The 18,282-nt window shown below is 32.9% G+C and overlaps 2 protein-coding genes across 2 annotated transcripts; one reads left to right on the top strand and one right to left on the bottom strand.

Annotated features, from left to right (window-relative positions):
- The first annotated feature begins 6,647 nt into the window (after positions 1–6,647).
- MMD1 (RING/FYVE/PHD zinc finger superfamily protein) lies at positions 6,648–9,178 on the top strand. The gene has a single exon (XM_090306576.1). It carries the CDS (start codon positions 7,733–7,735, stop codon positions 9,143–9,145), a length of 1,413 nt encoding a protein of 470 aa, XP_090162702.1. The 5' UTR covers positions 6,648–7,732; the 3' UTR covers positions 9,146–9,178.
- Positions 9,179–12,136: 2,958 nt separating this feature from the next.
- LOC120081679 (uncharacterized) lies at positions 12,137–17,104 on the bottom strand. The gene is made up of 3 exons (XM_039036753.2): positions 16,276–17,104; positions 14,673–15,125; positions 12,137–13,096 (listed from the first exon to the last, which is right to left on the bottom strand). The coding sequence occupies exons 1-3, from the start codon at positions 16,665–16,667 to the stop codon at positions 12,259–12,261; spliced, it is 1,683 nt and encodes a 560-aa protein (XP_038892681.2). The 5' UTR covers positions 16,668–17,104; the 3' UTR covers positions 12,137–12,258.
- Positions 17,105–18,282: the final 1,178 nt, after the last annotated feature.

The raw sequence follows: 18,282 nt of genomic DNA, 5'->3' as shown, positions 1-18,282 counted from the left end.
CAACGCATAGAATCTTCTCTTTGAGTCAAGTTGGACGCATGGTTTCCCTTCAATGTGTTCAACCTTCTCCAATTCTCCATTCTTGGATCTAGCTTCTTTCTCGTAGCATGGTTTCCTCCCTTGATTATATCCTATGTTGGGATTGGTGTCCTAAATCTCTCTTATATTCTCATAGTTTGTAAACTTTGTACAAACAAACTGTTATTATTAAAATAATTGTTATTTTATGAGTATACACTCAATCCAATAAACAAAGATCCTAAGTTATTTTATGTAATTTAAACATGTATGTAGAGACATACAGGTGGATCAGGTTTAAATGATAACCTAAATGGTCTGTAGTAGATGGATAAGGCTGGGTATCTTATTCTGGTGATATTATGGATACAACCCGCTTTGTAGATGTTACAAGTGTTGTAAAATGCTACAAATGATCTGATCCTGACCATTCATATGGAGACATGTGAGCAGAGTTATCCTATACAAAGAGTTTGTATAAGACCAGACCACGATATGACTAGTCTCATTATATAGCGCCGTTAATAGCAGAGACTTACATTTCACTGGAATGACCATAGGTGACATGACTGAATCTTGAGTGAGTTGTGAACTCCTGCCCATGAAGGTGATTCTTTAATTTACATGGGTGAGAGTGACCATATCACCGACTCAATATGCCTACCATTTTGAGGATTCTTCTGATTGGGGAGCTGGGAACACAACTACACAAGACGAAATTCACTTATTCCCTAATGTCGAGGTAAGTAGATAAATTGCTCCTTTAAGGGCTGATTCCGGGGCTTGAACAATATGAACACACCCTCTCATGGCCCAAGAGGGATTTGGTCATAGTTGGACTATTACTTATGGTTCATTAGAGGGATCAATGGTACTTAAGGAGTTAGATGTAACTATAGAGGCAAAACGGTAAATTTGGCCTAACTGTACTTACAAGCAATTTGTGAAGGGTCATCATGTTATTGACTGGTTATATCTAATGGACACAGAAATATATCTGTAGTGCGAATAGTGTAGTTGTCGGTATTTAATGGTGTGACCGACAGTTAATGGATGTTGGGTAACTTAATTAAAGGAGTTTAATTAATTATTCAAGTATCATTGGAGCTTCAATTTACAGGTCCATAAGGTCCCTTCTATAGTTCAACATGGATTATTGAGAATTCATTTTGGATTAATTTAAAATTTTAAATTAATTGAGAAAAATTAATTATATGTGATATAATTAATATAATTTATTCGATACATTATAATAGAAAGTTTATTTTGAGAGGAATTAGATATTTGAATATGATTCAAATACTAATTATGTGGGTAAGATTCATATAATTGAATTTAATATGAATTGGATTTATATTAAATACCATGATTAATTGAGAAAATTCAAACTATAGATTATATTGTATTTGATACAATATAAAAACTATAGGTTATGTGTTTTATTTGATATACATATAGTTTAATATATAGTATATGATAAGTTGATTATCATATATATATATATATATATATATATATATATCTATTTATTTATTGAATTATTTGAATTTAATAGATAATTCATTTAAGGAGGGAGTTATAACTCCCTCCCCTAATTTTCTCTGATTCAATCGTGTGGCCAAAAAGAGGGGAGTGGTTTTTTAACTTCTTCTTCGTCTTCAAATGGTTTGTGAGAGTATCTCTTCCAACAAAAAAAGTTGCTTTTCTACAATATTTTTCTCCTCTCAAAATTCTCTCCCTCTTCTAGAAAAGATAGTAAAGCCCACGGCTCTTGTTTATTCTTAAACCCTAAGGAGAATACAGGAGGTTCACTTGCGGTGGTGGCCACTTGATTTTTTTGTTTGAGATTTCAGTATGAGGAGAGTTTGTGACCGGATCGAGGGAATACGTGAAGACCTTTTGGCTTTAAGAGTAAGTTTTACTTCTTCCCTAAATTTCCTCAATTAGCATGCTATAAAATTTTATAATGCATATTTGTATGTTCTGTAATTTTAATTCTGTACAAAATTGAAAATTGGGACTGATCTTGCTTCTGTTGCGGACCCCACGATTTCCTTCATCCTAAGTGTTCATATTCTCATAACATGGTTGCTCTAAGTGTTCATATTCTCATAGCATGATTACTTATTCTCATAGCATAGTTCCTCATGCTTATAGCATGGTTTCTTATTCTCATAGCATAGCTTCTCATGCTCATAGCATAGTTCCTTATTCTCATAGCATATCTCCTCATGCTCATAGCATGGTTTCTTATTATCATAGCATAGCTCCTCATGCTTATAGCATGGTTTCTTATTCTCATAGCATAGCTCCTTATGCTCCTAGCATGGTTTCTTATGCTCATAGCATAGCTCCTTATTCTTATAGCTACTCCCCATGCTTGTAGCATGGTTTCTTATGCTCATAGAATAGCTCCTTATGCTCATAGCATGGTTTCTTATTCTCATAGCATAACTTTCAAGATGTCTTATATTTTCTCAAGGTCACATTTTCCCTTTAGCATGTGTTCAAGGTGTCCAATTAGGGTTACTACTATGCATCCAAGTCATCCTCCATGCGTCCACGAGATGCCTCCATGGTTTTTCTCAACTATGATTTGAGTTGAACTTCCATAAATATGCTATGAGTTTAGGTTATAAGTTAAACTCTCTTAACTATGTTATGATTTTCGTACCCAACTATTGTATGACTTCTCCTACTCAACTATGCTATAACTTTAATTATGCTATGACTTCTCCTTCCCAACTATGCTATGACTTTAACTATGCTATGAGTTGAATCCCTCTACTAGCATTTAGCCAATTCTTCACATACCCTAGGCCAATGCCTTGAATTTCTCAAAGTTCACAGCATGGTTTGAACACTTAATCAAATTTTTTCATTCTTTGCTATGTGATAACTTGTAGAAGTATGAGTTATTTTACTTCTTTTATTTGAACCAATTAGGAAAAAGCTTTGAAAATGCGATAACTTGATGAGAAATTCATGAAAATAATTATATCATGCAGTCACACACGCACATAGTCTCTCTATTTACAAAAGTTATAAAAATCGTGCTTTTTAGGTGTAGGAAAATTTCTTATGTGATCGCAAGAAATTCTCATTGCCAATATAATCGCATATTTGGTAGCCTCATGCGATGGGGAATGACCTGATGCATGGACAATGGAAGTCAAATCGAAGACCAAGTTGGTGGCTGAAAAGAAAGCTTCATGGCAGAGCCAATGAACTTCTGACGCGGAGCAGGCATCGCACTAGGGTATGAAATTTAATGTACCTTATCAGTATAATCATTAGTAAGAGATGAAAAGCTGTCCCTTGGCGCCTATAAATACCCTATGATACTTCCATGCAAAAAAAAAAAAAAAAAAAAAAAAAAGGACATTGGAAAAAAACTCTGCCTATATTCTCATTTCAAAAAGCATTCCTCTTTGAGCCATTGTGAAATTTTAAGTGGAAGCTTAGGAAATCTCTCTTTGGAAGCAAAAAGAGAACTTCACCTCCAACACTCTTTTTGAAGCAATCATCTACAGAGCCGGAAGGAGTAAGGAATTATACACCACGACTTGATTCTTTATCTCTATCTCTTTTCTTCCATAGTTGCATATGTATTGTGTAAACGTTGAAAGCCTTCTTTTTCTTAATATGAATGCATTTTCAGTCTATCTTTTATCTATCTCCTCAACTTTTATCATGAGCAACAAATTTCTTTATGGGTTGAGAAACATCGCAGCTAACATAAACTAAATAAAGCTTAATTATACATTCAACTTGTTTTATGCATGCTTCATAAACCACTTGAATGAGTTGAGAGATTATTCTAAGTACATTGAAATCTAAGTTTGAAAAAGCCAAAGATTTAGACCTCATAAAACAAGAAGAGAGCATATTTAGAAAAAAAGAAATGTCTTTTGCATCAAATACTCATTACATGCATCCTAGAGATAGGATATTGTGGCTAAATACATAGGAGTACATGTAGAAGAATTGTTACCATTGATTACAGAAAAGAAAAGAAAGGGAAAAAAAACCCTCTACACAAATGACCTAGAGTTTGGAAAAAGGCTTTTCAAACCTATTTTATTGTTGGATTTTATGTCCTAAGCCCATCATTTATAAATAAACTATTTACTGACATTTAATAAAATAAATTATTATTTTACTTTGTATTTAATATTGCATAACGTAATCCAATAAAGTAAAAATTTAAAGTTTATTTAATGAAAACTCGAATAGTATGTAGTTGACATACATATGGATCATGTTCAAGTTATAACCTATAGAATATATAGTATATGGATAAAGTTGTGTGTCTTATATCCTGGTAAAACTATAGATACGACTCACTTGTAATTATTACAAACGGATACGACTCACTTTGTAATTATTAATAACGATTTGGTCCAAATCGTTCATGTGCAGACATATGAGTGGGGGTATTATTATTCTAAGAATGCCAAAAATTGGTCTATTATTACTTTTTAATTTGAATTGTTTTCAAATATAGAAAAATGAACGGAAATATTTACAAAATATAGCAAAATTTTAGAATTATCAATGATAGACGCTGATAGACACTGATAGATTTCTATCAGTATCTATCAATTGATAGATAGACACTGATAGAAGTCTATCGGTGTCTATCATTGATAGTTCTAAAATTTTGTTATATCTTGTAAATATTTTCAACAGTTTTATCATTTGAAATAATTTTCCTTTTAATTTAATTATGCATTAGATGTATGTTTAAATTAATTTGCATACAGTATGTCATGTAGATTAAAATCCTAGCATAAGTTAAGCATCATATTAAATATAAATATTATATTTAATGTTTAGAATAATGCCTAAAGTATATGTATGCATGAATATAGTTTTTATTAATTATAGTATTAAGAATTATATTAATAATTCATAAAAAGGTTAACGCACGAGATATGATTTTGGTTAATTAAAATACAAGTGTTATGTTTGATAATTAATGATTTCATTGGAAATGAAAATTATAAATTTTATATTTCATTAATTTAGATATAAACGCTATATTGGATATTTAATGGAGGTGGAGTTGTTGTGTGTGATGGTGTTGTCGATTGTTGGTATCAATCGACTGCGTGAAATTGAATATTGAAGAACTTAGTGACGCCTGCATAGTGAGAATGGAGAGGAGGACAGTCTTGAAAGCAAGAGATTTGATGAAAACATATTTGTATGCCACGTTTTAGATATGTGTTCGGTAGTGCTAGACTAATTTCAAGTATTTTGGAGTTTAAGCATATATCACATTTAGGTTACTTTTTTTGTGTGTGAACTTTTGTTGGAGAAGAAGGTTTGGAACTCTGCAATAGTTGACAAGAGATTTTGGTTAATGAAATTGGTGAGATGGAACTTGTTTACAAAAGAACAAATAAAAAAAAAAAAAAAGCAAATTACAAAAACCACCTAAAATATGATGATGGTAATAATTACATCGAAAGTGTAAAAATTAACCGGTCAAACTTTTAACTGTATACAAATTATACCTATAAACTTTTAAGTAAAAAAATCAAATCTTAAACTATGATAAATATAAAAATTAAACCCTCAGAGTTTCACTAATTTGAAAATGGAATCCACGTCTTACTCAATTTAATCTTCATTTTCAACGCAAATATATTGAGCACGAAGATGATAGAAAACTGTGGCATAATAGCAATAAGAGGCACTACAAATTTAAACCCAAGTGGTTGAAAGTCCACCAAATCTACCTAGAGCCCATCTCTCCAACCGACCATTTTCTCACCAATGGGACAGAACAGAGACATGGAAATTCATCAAAAGCCGATGGAATTGAAGATTTTAGGGTATGCAGAGGGTTTAATTTTCGGTTTGCATATGTTGGAAAATAATTACTTTTGAAAAGGGAAAGGAAAAAAATTGGGTCATTAAAAAAATGGAAACGGGTGTGATAGATAATTGTGATGATAGTAATGGTATGAATAATAATTAAATGTATAACAATATTTCAAAAAATTTAAATATCGTAGAATCTATTAGTGATAGACTTTATCGTTTATAGACTTTTACTACCATTATTACTAATAGTCTTTGAGATCTAAATTTAGTTATATTTGCAAAAAAATATTTGCATTGTACTAAATCTGCTACTATTTTGTACTTATTATATTTCCACCTTGTCCCATAAATTTAATATTATACCAACACTAGAGCATTTTTCAATATTGGTCTTTACAGTTATTAGATTAAAATCTATGTTGGTATCAATATCAAGAGTTTAATTTTATAAATATATTGATAAAATATCAATATTGATGGATATTTTCGATAAGTCAAAAAATGTAAAAATATTTGTTTTAAATTAATAATTATGTTGTTTTTACTCTCAAACTAAGTTGTGGATATTGTTGTTGTATTTCTTTTCATATTGGATTAAATAGATGACCTTTTTTATATTTAACCATTAAAAAAGAAAAACAAAGATATTTATAGATATTTAATATTGATGTTGTATCCATGGATTTACTTCGACATATCTACTATATATATTTTCATCCTTAATAATCTTAGTTTCACTAGGACTCAGGCTTACGATTCCTATCGAGTCAATCAAAGAGTGAGAATGAAAAATGAAAATTATAACAATACCATACAATAATGAATGAATGAAAAAGAGGAGGAGAGTTGGAAAAAAAACTACCCAAACTAACTCAACAATATACTTTTAACGAACTCAGAAAAACAGTATACTTTCAACCATTTTTAATTATCACAAAAGTACTATCTTCATACCATTTTAATATTCTAACTAAGCATTCTCTCAAATTCCTTTATCAAAACCGCCAAATTCAAGTATGAAACTGCCACATTCTTCTCTATAACCAAAGATTCATGCCCATTTCAGCATTCTTGAATGAAAGAACTCGAAGAAGAACCACCAAAATCCAGTGGATGATAGAGGAAGAAGAAGAAGAAGAACTGAAGTTCATCTTCAGCCATGTCGATTTCAATCCTCGAATCCTGCAAGAAGAGAAAGAGAAGGCCTAAACTTTTCGGGTTTCAAACGTTTGGCGACCCCGGATCGCCGATCAGCCCCACCGGCCCATTTCGTGAGAATATCAGAATCTTTCTTCAACAATGTGCAGAGATTGAAGATTACAGAATTCAAGAAATGCCTATCTGGTGTACTCTCCTCGTCCATGAAAACAGAAGCTTTGTTGTTCCACTTTACACCATTGAAGAAGAAGTGAAGCTCTCCCCAAAGCCCTACTGCGATTACTGCCGATGTTCTGGTATGAATTCTTTTTCTATAGTGAGTTTCTGTTTCAATGAATTCATCTAACTTTCTCTTATTGTTTCAGGGTGGAGCAATCATTTTGTATCGAAAAGAAAATATCATATCATAATACCTTTGGATGATCGGTGGAACAAACGTCTAGATGATGGCAGTTTCGATCTTGATGATCAGACTCATCTTCTTCATGGCTTGATTCACTGCAATGGCTTCGGGCATTTGCTCTGCATCAATGGAATCGAAGGAGGCTCCAAGTTTCTTTGCGGCAGAGAAGTTATGGATCTTTGGGATAGAATCTGCACAAATCTAAGAACAAGGTATAAAGAATGAAAGTTACAATCTCTGCCGCAAAAGAAATTTTCTCTAACTTTCTGTTTGGTTCCTAGGAAAATTACAGTTGAGGATTTGTCCAAGAAAAGATCAATGGATCTTCGTCTACTTCATGGAGTTGCATATGGACATCCATGGTTTGGGAGATGGGGCTACAGATTTTGCCGAGGAAGCTTCGGCGTGAAAGAACACCATTACAGTAGAGCTTTGGAAATCCTCAGTTCTCTGGAACTCGACAAGATAATACACGAGGTCGATGAAACAGATCGAGGAAGAGAGATGAAGCAAATCATTCGACATTATAGAAATCTGAGCGAAACACAGTTGATCACATTGAAAGATCTACTTAAGTTCATATTGACAGTAAAGTACGTTACTACCATTCAGAAGAAACCGATTCAACCAATCGCTAAATCTCCTCCTCCTTCCAGGCAATCTCTGCAACGAAACAAGCAGCAATCTCTAGTGAAGGAGAAGCAAATACGGTACAGAAAATTCGCCACCGCAATTTCTAATATGGACAGCCGATGGCCGGCGAGACGGTTAGAATACGCGGCGGAGGTGATTGTGAAGGCATTGGAAGAGAAGAAATCAGACAAATTCAGCCATGGCGGAAATGGAATGACTCGACAAGACGTTCGAGATGCTGCTCGCCTTCACATTGGCGACACTGGGTTGCTCGATTACGTTCTAAAATCACTGAACAATGTGATTGTAGGGAACCAAATCGTTCGCCGCGCAGTGAACCCTAAAACGCGGATTTTAGAATACACGATTCACGAACTCAGAAATGGCGCTCAATTAACAGAAGAACAAGAATCAACACAAAATTCAGAACCAACTCTAACACCTGGCAATGACATTTACAGCGATGTGCTATGTGTATACAGAAGCATTTTCCTCGACTATCCAGAATCAGATATGGTGGAATTAGCAACACAAGGAGTTCTCGATAGCAAACATTTTGTTAAAGAATGGCCTCTACGAGACGAAGAAGACCATCTATTAACGTTCATTATCAGACTGATGCCGAGGCTGACGTTTACACAGTCGGAATCGGAGTTGAAGAGCGATTTCATGCCGTCCGGCGAGGTAGTGGTTCTTCCATTACACACAACGATTGGAGAAGTGAAAGAAGCAGCAGAAAAAGCCCTAAGAGACACATATTACGTTACGGAACAGTTCGAGGTTAAGGAGATACAGAATTTGGAGAACTCCGAAGACAGAGAGGTGATTTTCGGAGCGGCAGAATCGGGAGCAGAGTTGTTTGTCAAAGGAATGGGGATGGATTTAGAGACGCCATTGAAGTACCAAGGAGGAGTTGATACCTGGAAAGTCCGGTGCGAGTGCGGCGCCGGCGACGACGACGGTGAGAGGATGGTGGCTTGTGACATCTGCGAGATCTGGCAGCACACTCGCTGCTGCGGAATCGACGACGCCGATAACGTGCCGCCGTTGTTCGTATGCGCCGCCTGCTGCGATTCGCTTGGGCCGTTGAGGATTTGAAAAGGAAAGAGCGCCGCCGGAGTTTTGATTCTCCGTCGAGTTTTTGTCGTTGCAGATATTTGAATGAATATGCAAATATCAGCGTATTCAATTTTGGAAAATGGTAAAAAGAAAATAACCTTTTTTTCTTTTGCGAAGCCCTTTCCCTTGTGGAAATTACAACTAACCCCCTTCTTTTTAGGGAATAAAACTAATCGACATTTTTTTTCTTTCTCTCGAGATAAAATTCTAATCGAGCTTTTGATTAAGAGATTGAGAATATGAATTTTTTTTTCTCTCTATATTACACTTTGGATCTAAATTTGAAATTTTGTATTGATCGATTTTTTTTTCGATTCTTTACCTTGAAATAACTTAGGATCATGTTTGTATCTCTAACAATTAATGTCATCAATATAATAATTTTTTAGTATAGTTAATGGAATGATTTCAACAACTATGTATTGTACCTGAAATTATTGGAAAGGTGATCAAAATGTGACTTTTGATTGGTCGTATACCATTTTTATTATATGAAAAAAAAAAGTTTTTTTAAAAAAAACATAAAAAGAAATTTACATAAGAAAAAAATTATAAAACATATTTTGAATTTGAACTCACTAATTACAAAAAGTTATTACATTGTGGTGACTTCATTTACTAAACCTTTTGTGTTGCAAGTACTTGCATCTTCCCTCAACAATTTAGAATGAGATATTCATTTGTTCTTCTTCTTCATTCCTACTTATTATAAATGAGGTTTAAAATCCTTAACAACCTGGCTTCAATAAAAACACACAATATGAATATTTTTAAAAAATTTATGATGCAACGATTTTTTTTTAGAAAATTTACCATGAACTAACAAGTATGAAGTGAGTTTAAGATCGATTGAAATTAAATTGACTAAATTTGGATATTTGAGTCTTTAAAATAGATTAACTAAAATAAAAATAAGTGTATTGTGATAAAAATGTATTTTAACCGTCGTATATGTGTCTAGTTTTTTTTTCTTCTTTAAATTCAATAACAAGTGGAATTTTTATTTGAGCCATTAATCTATTGCTCAATAATTTAATATCTTTAAGGCGTCATTTGGTTTAAACCTTTTAAATGTCTAGGAATAAATGATGTTTGAGAATAAGATATTTGAAAATAAGATATATGGATATCAAATATGACTATGTTTGGTTGTGTATTAACTACGGTTGAATTTCAAGTAGTCAATTTCACCAATAAGATACGAAGACTTACTTCACATTTGGAATTACACAAAAAAGACTATTTATCTCAAAGAGGATGAATCGACTTTTTCTAGTCGGCCTCTCTCCGGCTGGGCGAGCGCGCGTGGCCACCTACTTCTTTAGAATGCTAAAGGCTAACCATTTCTACTTCTCAAAAAAAGAATACCAAGACAGCTATTCAAACGCTTAACACATACAATTCGAGTTGCTGCTGAAGGACTTTCTTTTGCTGATGATGTGGTTTCTTTTGCTTTTGCAAAACTAAGATCCTCCCACTCCAGTCGTTGCTTTTCTTTCTAGCGAATTCTAAAGAAAAAATTGTGTCTTCCACAATGGAATCTAATAAGTGAGATTTCGAGTAAGTGTTTACATAATCTTCTTCTGTCCGAAGCTTTGAAAAAGGAAAGCTCAATCCCAACAGTCTCATCTATTGCTGCGGATTCTCGAACAAGAACGGGGGCTCTTGTGTCGTGGGACTTGTAGCTCGGCAGTCCACCGGTGGGTTTGTTTATCCTTCCTGTTTCGAGTGTCTTCTTGCAAGCTCAAATGCTTGCATGAAGGTGGTGGGCCTAAGCAGCAGTACTCTTCCCCAACTCTCGTCCTTCAGGCCGACAATGAAAAATTCCACCCCGGGTAGACTTGGGATTTGATTAGACAACGTTCAAAGTTTGTATTTAATTATTATGAAATTAAGCGTGAAAATATTACTATAGTTGCAATAGATTAATAATTTAAAGAATAAATTATATTCAGTATATCAATAAAAAGTTAATTAATTATAAATCAATAATAATTTTAATTATAAATATTTGAAGATCGAGTAATTTATAATTAAAATTAACCAATTAATGTATTTAATGAATATCATTATAATTATAATCTAACACTTGATTATTTATATTATTAATCAGGTTCAAGTAATTTTATTTTTAATTAAATAATATAAGAATATATTTTAATGGACAATATATTACATAAAATGTGAAGAAAGTGAGATAAAAATATGATATATTATTAAAGAACACTAAAAGGTGTTTTGTAAATATGATATGTTAATAATGAGATGAGTAATAAAAATTAATCATAATAAATAAATAATTTATTATAAATAATCAGTGATGATTATATGTTAACTTAAAATTAATATCCATAAAGTGGTTGGTTATTAAAAAAGTAATAAAGTAATGAATTATTATTATTAAAAAAAATGAAGTTTAATACGGACTAAATTTAACTAATTCCAGTGTACTAATTAAATATATTTAAGATATTATTAGTTAATAAATTAATAATTTATGTAAAAAACAATTCAATTCATTTAATAAATTTTTTAAAAAATAAATATTTTTATTATTTTTATTAAATTAATATTAATTAATTAATTAATTAACTATATTTCAAATGAAATTATATGTAAAATGAAAAACAGATAGATAGGAGAAAAGAGAAAATTCCAATTTTAAAAGGAATAGAAAACTCTTATAGTGAAAAATGAGAGGTCTGAAAATAATTGTTAATTTCCATTGTAGAAAAATTCACAAACCAAGCTGCCCCTAATAGTAAGTGGCGGTCAAATTGCTTTTTAAACTTTTTAGTAAAAAAAAATCATAATGTCCCACAAATAAACGATGTAAAAGCCACACATAGCTTAATTGAAATTTAGGTAGGAGATTTAAAATTTCATGCCTTTCCTATACTAAAAAATAATCAATAAATCGAGCATAGTTAAATTAAAAAAATAAAATAAAATAAAGATAACAAACCAAAATACGAATAAGAAAAATTAATTCACAATATAGTTTTAGTTAGAGCAATAAAACTTGTAGTGGGCCCTTTATTGCAAAGAATAATCAAAAATCGTAAATCAATTAAAACCATCACTCTCAATTCTCACGGCGACTCAAGTTCTTTACTCTCACTCCGAGATTCCAATCCAATCACCGGCGATCCCTTTTCACTGTCATCTCTCACATGCCCCGCCGCCACAGCGCCGTCGTAATCAGTAACATTACCAAAAATCAACACTACTCCTCCAACGACGGCGCAACAAAACACCACACCGGAAGAAACCTGCAACCTCGCCGGAACCACCGCCGCCACCGTAAATCCAACGCAACCACCGATCGTTCTCATCCAAGAGAACCACATCGAAATCGCACCTTCCTTTCCCGACGGCGAGCAATCAAGCACCAAAACTCTTCCGTACGCATGAAGAAGCGCCGCCGCCGTGCCTTGAAGAACGGCGAAGACGAACACCACGTGCCGCCGCCACGCGTAGGCGTGGAAATAGAAACAGGTGGCGGAAGTGGTGGCGGAGAGGATAAACCCTAGGATTAGCATTTTGGAGGCATCGGATTTGATTCGGATCTGAAATTGATGGAGTAATGGAAGAGAAATTAGAGGGACAAGGAAGTAGATTAGCAATAGATAGAGAATTAAGACTGGTTTGAAGCAGATTTGGCCGATTAGGAAGAGTAGAACGGCGGTGAAGATGGAGATTGTGATGAAGGAAGAGAGGAAAGCGCCAGAGATTACGGTGGCTATTGCGTGAGGATATTTGAAAATTGAAAGAATGTGAAGCTCTGAATCGGAAGGAATTGTTACAGAGATTGATCGATTTGTGAGGAAGACATGAAAAATTCCGAGAAGCCATTTTAGACCGCCGAAGATCGTGACGATCCATAAGTTGACGAAGTGGCCACCGTCTCCTTCTTGCACTTGCCTGTCACTAACAACCAAAAGCATACACAGGTAAAACAAAAAACAAAAAAAAATAAAAAAAATAAAAAACCTCAACGTGGCAAAGAATGCCAATTACCCAAAATTGTTCCTACCCTGTTAAGTGAGTTTTTTTTTTTTTTTTTTTTGAAAAAAGAAAAACCCTATAAAGTGAATTTCAATAATATCCTATTAAATTTCAATTCACATGTTGCCAAGTTTATAGGTTGAACATAAATTGACATTTCAATTATATATCATACAAGATCACGAAACATTAAAGAAAACAACCAAAATCTCTAATGTCTAATGTAATTATAATATATAATATAAAATAAACAACAATAAAATATTTATTTATCAATTTAAATATTGTCTTGTTTTTATAATTTTTCAAAAAAAAATTATTGACATCAATATTTTCCTTGAATTTAGATTTCTACGTTTTTGTCGAGGTTTGATGTTTTTATAAGAAAAATTTGAGAAACATACATATTTACAAAATCACTTCACAATATATTTTTGTTTTTTTTGACAACATATGAAGTGAAAATAAAACTTCATACCTTAAATTTGATAGTATAAGTTTGTTATAAGTGAACTATGTTTATATTGATAATCATTTCATTGAATTAAGACAGAATGATATGAAAGTTGATTAGATATTTAAAGAAAAAAGAAAAAAACAAGATTACACAAGTCTAATTTTTATAAATTGTTGTCTCGTGAATTTACCTATTTTATTTTAATTAAAAAGCAATTATAAAGCAATTCTAAAGTTTTTGTTTTTTTAGCGATAAAAGCAACTCTAAAGTTTGTTGGTACTTTTTTTAAAATAAATTTAGAGTTCAATAATAAAAAACACGATAATAATTAGCACCTAATCCTTCGCATCTTTTTCTTTTTTTACATATTTAAAAAGTAAAAAATAAATAATTTAAAATTTTAATACACTGTAGTTTTATATTGGAGTCTTGGGTTGAGTGCATAAAAATATGTAGTTTAACCAAATTTGATTTATAAAAATATCAATTCAATGAGTTCTAAAATGCCCAAAATTAAAATTGATAAAATTAATTTTTTACTCCTCGAAGTTTTGAAAAATATTTGTATTTAGTTCCTGAAATTTCAATACATACCTTTGAATAAGTTCATCTTTCTAAGCTTTTAAAAATAGGTTTAAAACGTCCCATCGATTTATTATTATTATTTTAAATTAAGCAATTATTTTTAAGATTATCTATTATCTCTAAAATTATTTCTTAAACATATTTTTATAATTCAAAATTTCATACAATTATATAATGTGAAAATAAAAAATAGGCTTTTTATGCGATATTTTTGAAATATTTGAAAATAAAAAGGTATATTTAAAAATTAAGAGATGCACCTATTCTAAAAAATAAGGAGCTGAAAACTTAGATTTTGAAAACTAAGGTTACCAAATGCACTGATTCTTCAAAACCGGACAAAAATGTACATTTCCTTAAAAGTTTAATAAATTCGATCCTAGAGTTGCAAAAGTCTGGGATTTGCTTCTACTTAGAATAACAATAGCAACAGATACTACTACTCAGAATACCAACCGTCGAAGCATGTGGTAAGTGAAGGCGAAGATAGCGGCGGAACCGACACCGCCGACGGCGGCAGAGCAGGACGAAATCAGACTAGAACTGCTTCTTCTTTGGGAAAATTTGGGTTTATGGACGATGGGTCCGGTGAGGACACGGAGCATGAGACCGAGGTGGCGCGTGTGAGAGGTGAAGGCCACAGAGTGAGCAATTACGATTAAAACAATGTAGAGAGGAAAAATTTTGACCGTTTTGAAGAGGCCTGTCGGAAGACACGAGAGAGCTCCGGCAGCGACGGCGGCGAGAGTGATGAGGTGTTGATTGAAGCCGTAATCAAGGTGGAAGGAGGCGAAGGCGAGGATTGGGCCGGCCAGAACCAAGCCCAAAGCCCATGAGATCGAGGTCCATATTAATGGTGAGACTTGGGTGCTGGATATTTTTATTGTGTGCTCGGTTAAACTTTCGTACCTGCATGCAGCCAAACAAAGAAACCCACGTGTACCGTGTACGTTGTTATTATTATTATTATGTTTAAATACAACTTTTGTCCTATACGTTTGATTTTGCTTTATTTTAGCCTAATTTCAAATTGGTCGTTTGGACTTTTGTACTCTTAACCTTTGATTCACTTTTGATACATTGATTTTCAAAAGGTTCATTTTTCGTCTTTTTGCACTTTTAATTTTAGTTCATTTTAGTCTTTATATATATTTTTTTAAATTGACATTTTCATCATATAAAAATAAAATAAAAATTAAAGTAAAGAGATAAAAATGATTAAATACAGAGACTAAAATGGATATTTTAAAATCATAGAGACCAATACAGAGACTAAAATGGATATTTTAAAATCATAGAGACCAAATCGAACAATTTAAAGATACAAAGATCAAATTAAACTAAAATCAGAAGTATAGGAAAGAAGTACACAAACAAAAATAAATTATCGAACAAGACTTGATGTTCAAGATAAAGTTAAATTAAGCTCAAGCTTGATGTATAACAATTTTCAATCAAGACTTCCTTGACTTTGTTTAAATTTGATTTTATGGTTTAAATTTGGACAGTTGAAAGGGAGATTTTTTTTTTTTAACTCCAGTCATTCCATACTCCATTTGTTGTTCATATAATTTTATTATTGTTATTTTATTTTTGGTTAATATATCATTTTGACCATTATATTTTGAAGTTTAATTTTAGTTCATGTAATTTAGTGGTTCAATTTTAGGCCATTTATTTTTAATAAATCTTAAGTTTAGTCTAAGTTTATTATTTATTTTTTAAAAAAAATATTTTATTATCTATAGTATTTTTACTATAAATTTTAAAAATTCATTCACATATTATATTTTTCTTACATGAAAATCATCATTATTTAATAAATTTTGATAAAAATAAATGTTAAAAGATTAAATTTAAGATTTATTGAAATTATAATGATCAAAATTGAATATTAAAAAAATATGAAAATTAAAATTGATTACATTTTAATCAAAACGGACCAAACGGTATTTTATCTAAAAAGTAAAAAATGGCGCTTAGGTGTAAAAATTGTAGGTTCATCCCGGGGGACCACCAAATGTCAACTGAGACGAGAAAGAAAACAGAGGAGACTCACAGTTGCATTTCTCTAGAAGGGCAATCGAAGCCCATAAAGCTCTTAAACCATCCCTGAGGCGGCGCCGTCGGAGTTCCACTAATCTGGCTAATAATCAACGGAAACACCACCGGAATCAGTAACGACAAAACAAAATACGAGCAAAGTTCATAGAAGCACCATCCCACAATCTCCACAATCGTCGGCCTTTCTCCGTGCCCTTCGTACGCTCTATACACCTCCTTCGCCCTCTCCAGCTTCGCCGCCGTGCTGTGGTAATCCGGCGTCTCCCTCCGGCTTCCGCCGCCGCCGCTCGCCGACCTCGGCATCGATATGCTCCGGCCGCTGGTGGACTTCGGCGGCGGTAAGTTTTGGATCTCCGATTGCTTTGGTCTAGGGCTTTGCTCTGCCATGGCGATTGATGTGCTGCTTGCAAGGTGTTTGATGAAATGCCGAAGTGAAAAATTAGGGCAAATTTTGGTGTTGACAAGGGAAGAGTATTAAAATGGGGGATTTGGACGGAATTTGATGAGGCTACAGCTGGTGGAGCGAGAGATTCAATGAAGGTTGAAAGAGGAGTTTCGATATGTTCAGTGTGACAATGGCGGGCCTTGGGCATGTATATTGGCATCTTTCTTCATATTCTCTTCTCTTACTCTATGCAATCTCTCTCTCTTGTTTTTCTTTGTTGGGAGAAATACCCTTTTACTCCCTACGATTTGAATTTAATTTCTATTTAATTTCTAATCTAACGTGGTTAAGATTTCAATAATACTCGACTCGATTTTAGTCCTTGAGATCATAGAAATTGATGGTCATGATGACGGGACTAATATTAAATCAAAATTGATTGATATACTCAATTCTATTTTATTTTTATAAAGGAAGGAAGAGGAAGAGCCGAATAGGAAAGAAACTTCATCTCCAGTTTTCTTTTTCGATTTTAAGAGAGAGAAATATTTTCTTTTAATCTTTTCGATTTTTAAGAGAGCCAAAGATTTTTTTGTGGAGATCCAATGAGGAAGAGAGTTTTTTTAGTTGTTTAGATTCAAACGCATTTATGTATATGGATTTGTATTTTAGAGCAGTCATGTCCAACACATTTTTTTTAAAAAAATAAAAAAAAGAAAAAGAAAAAGAAAAGAACCATATGGTAAAGTCAAATCACTAGCAGAAACAAAGGAGTTAAAGTCCTCATTTACCGGAAATGCTAACAAACTAGAAAATCTATCAACCCAAAAAAGCTCCCCATTTTCCAAAGAAGTAGCCATGTCCTCGGATTTTCTCTCATTTATTTGTAAACTTCAATTGAATGAGTTGTTATTTTATTGATTTTTCTCTCAATGGCCTTTTTTTTTATTGATTCAAATTTACTGCTTTTCCCCCCCTATAAAATAGTGTTAAATCCAAAGGAAGTTTCTAAATTTTTGTTGCCAATGTTGGATGCTAAAGTAGACGTAGCCTAATCTTGAAGTTGAGAAATCAAATCCTAATTATATTGATTATAGTTAAAAATTTATGAATTATATTCCATGTTGGGTGAAAATTTATTTTTCAAAAAATAAGGGAGAACTAACATTTGGTTGAAAATCCCACGTCAGAAAATTTTGATTTGGAAGACTCACTTTTCTACTCCAACCTTGGCTTTGGGAGGAGATAGACTGGGTTTGGTGGACATCCCACACGCGTGCCGCCGTTCGGGCGGGCGTGGCGAGACGTGTATGTGATTATTTTTCTTTATTAAAAATATTATTATTTTTATTTATTTATTTTTATCTCTTTTAATAAATAAAACCGGAAAAAACTTGGTCCTTCGCACGCGTGTCTTCCGGCCGCTTTTTCTGGCTCGCCCTTGCACGTTCTGAGGCTACCCGCATGGAGTATAGAATGATTGGATGGATTGAAGGACGTCCTGCACACTCTGGAGACAAGCACATCATTTTCACTTCCTTCCATTATTCAATCGGAAACTCTCCTCTCCTACTTTCTCTTCCACTTTCCGTTTTCCGAGTAGTTAGTCAGAAAAGG

Source organism: Benincasa hispida, chromosome 11, assembly GCF_027475165.1.
Source record: "Benincasa hispida cultivar pf3 chromosome 11, pf3_genome.v1.1, whole genome shotgun sequence".
Classification (NCBI taxonomy): Eukaryota; Viridiplantae; Streptophyta; class Magnoliopsida; order Cucurbitales; family Cucurbitaceae; genus Benincasa; species Benincasa hispida.
The sequence above is the reverse complement of the archived record's forward strand: the minus strand, read 5'-3'. Positions and strand labels throughout refer to the sequence as shown.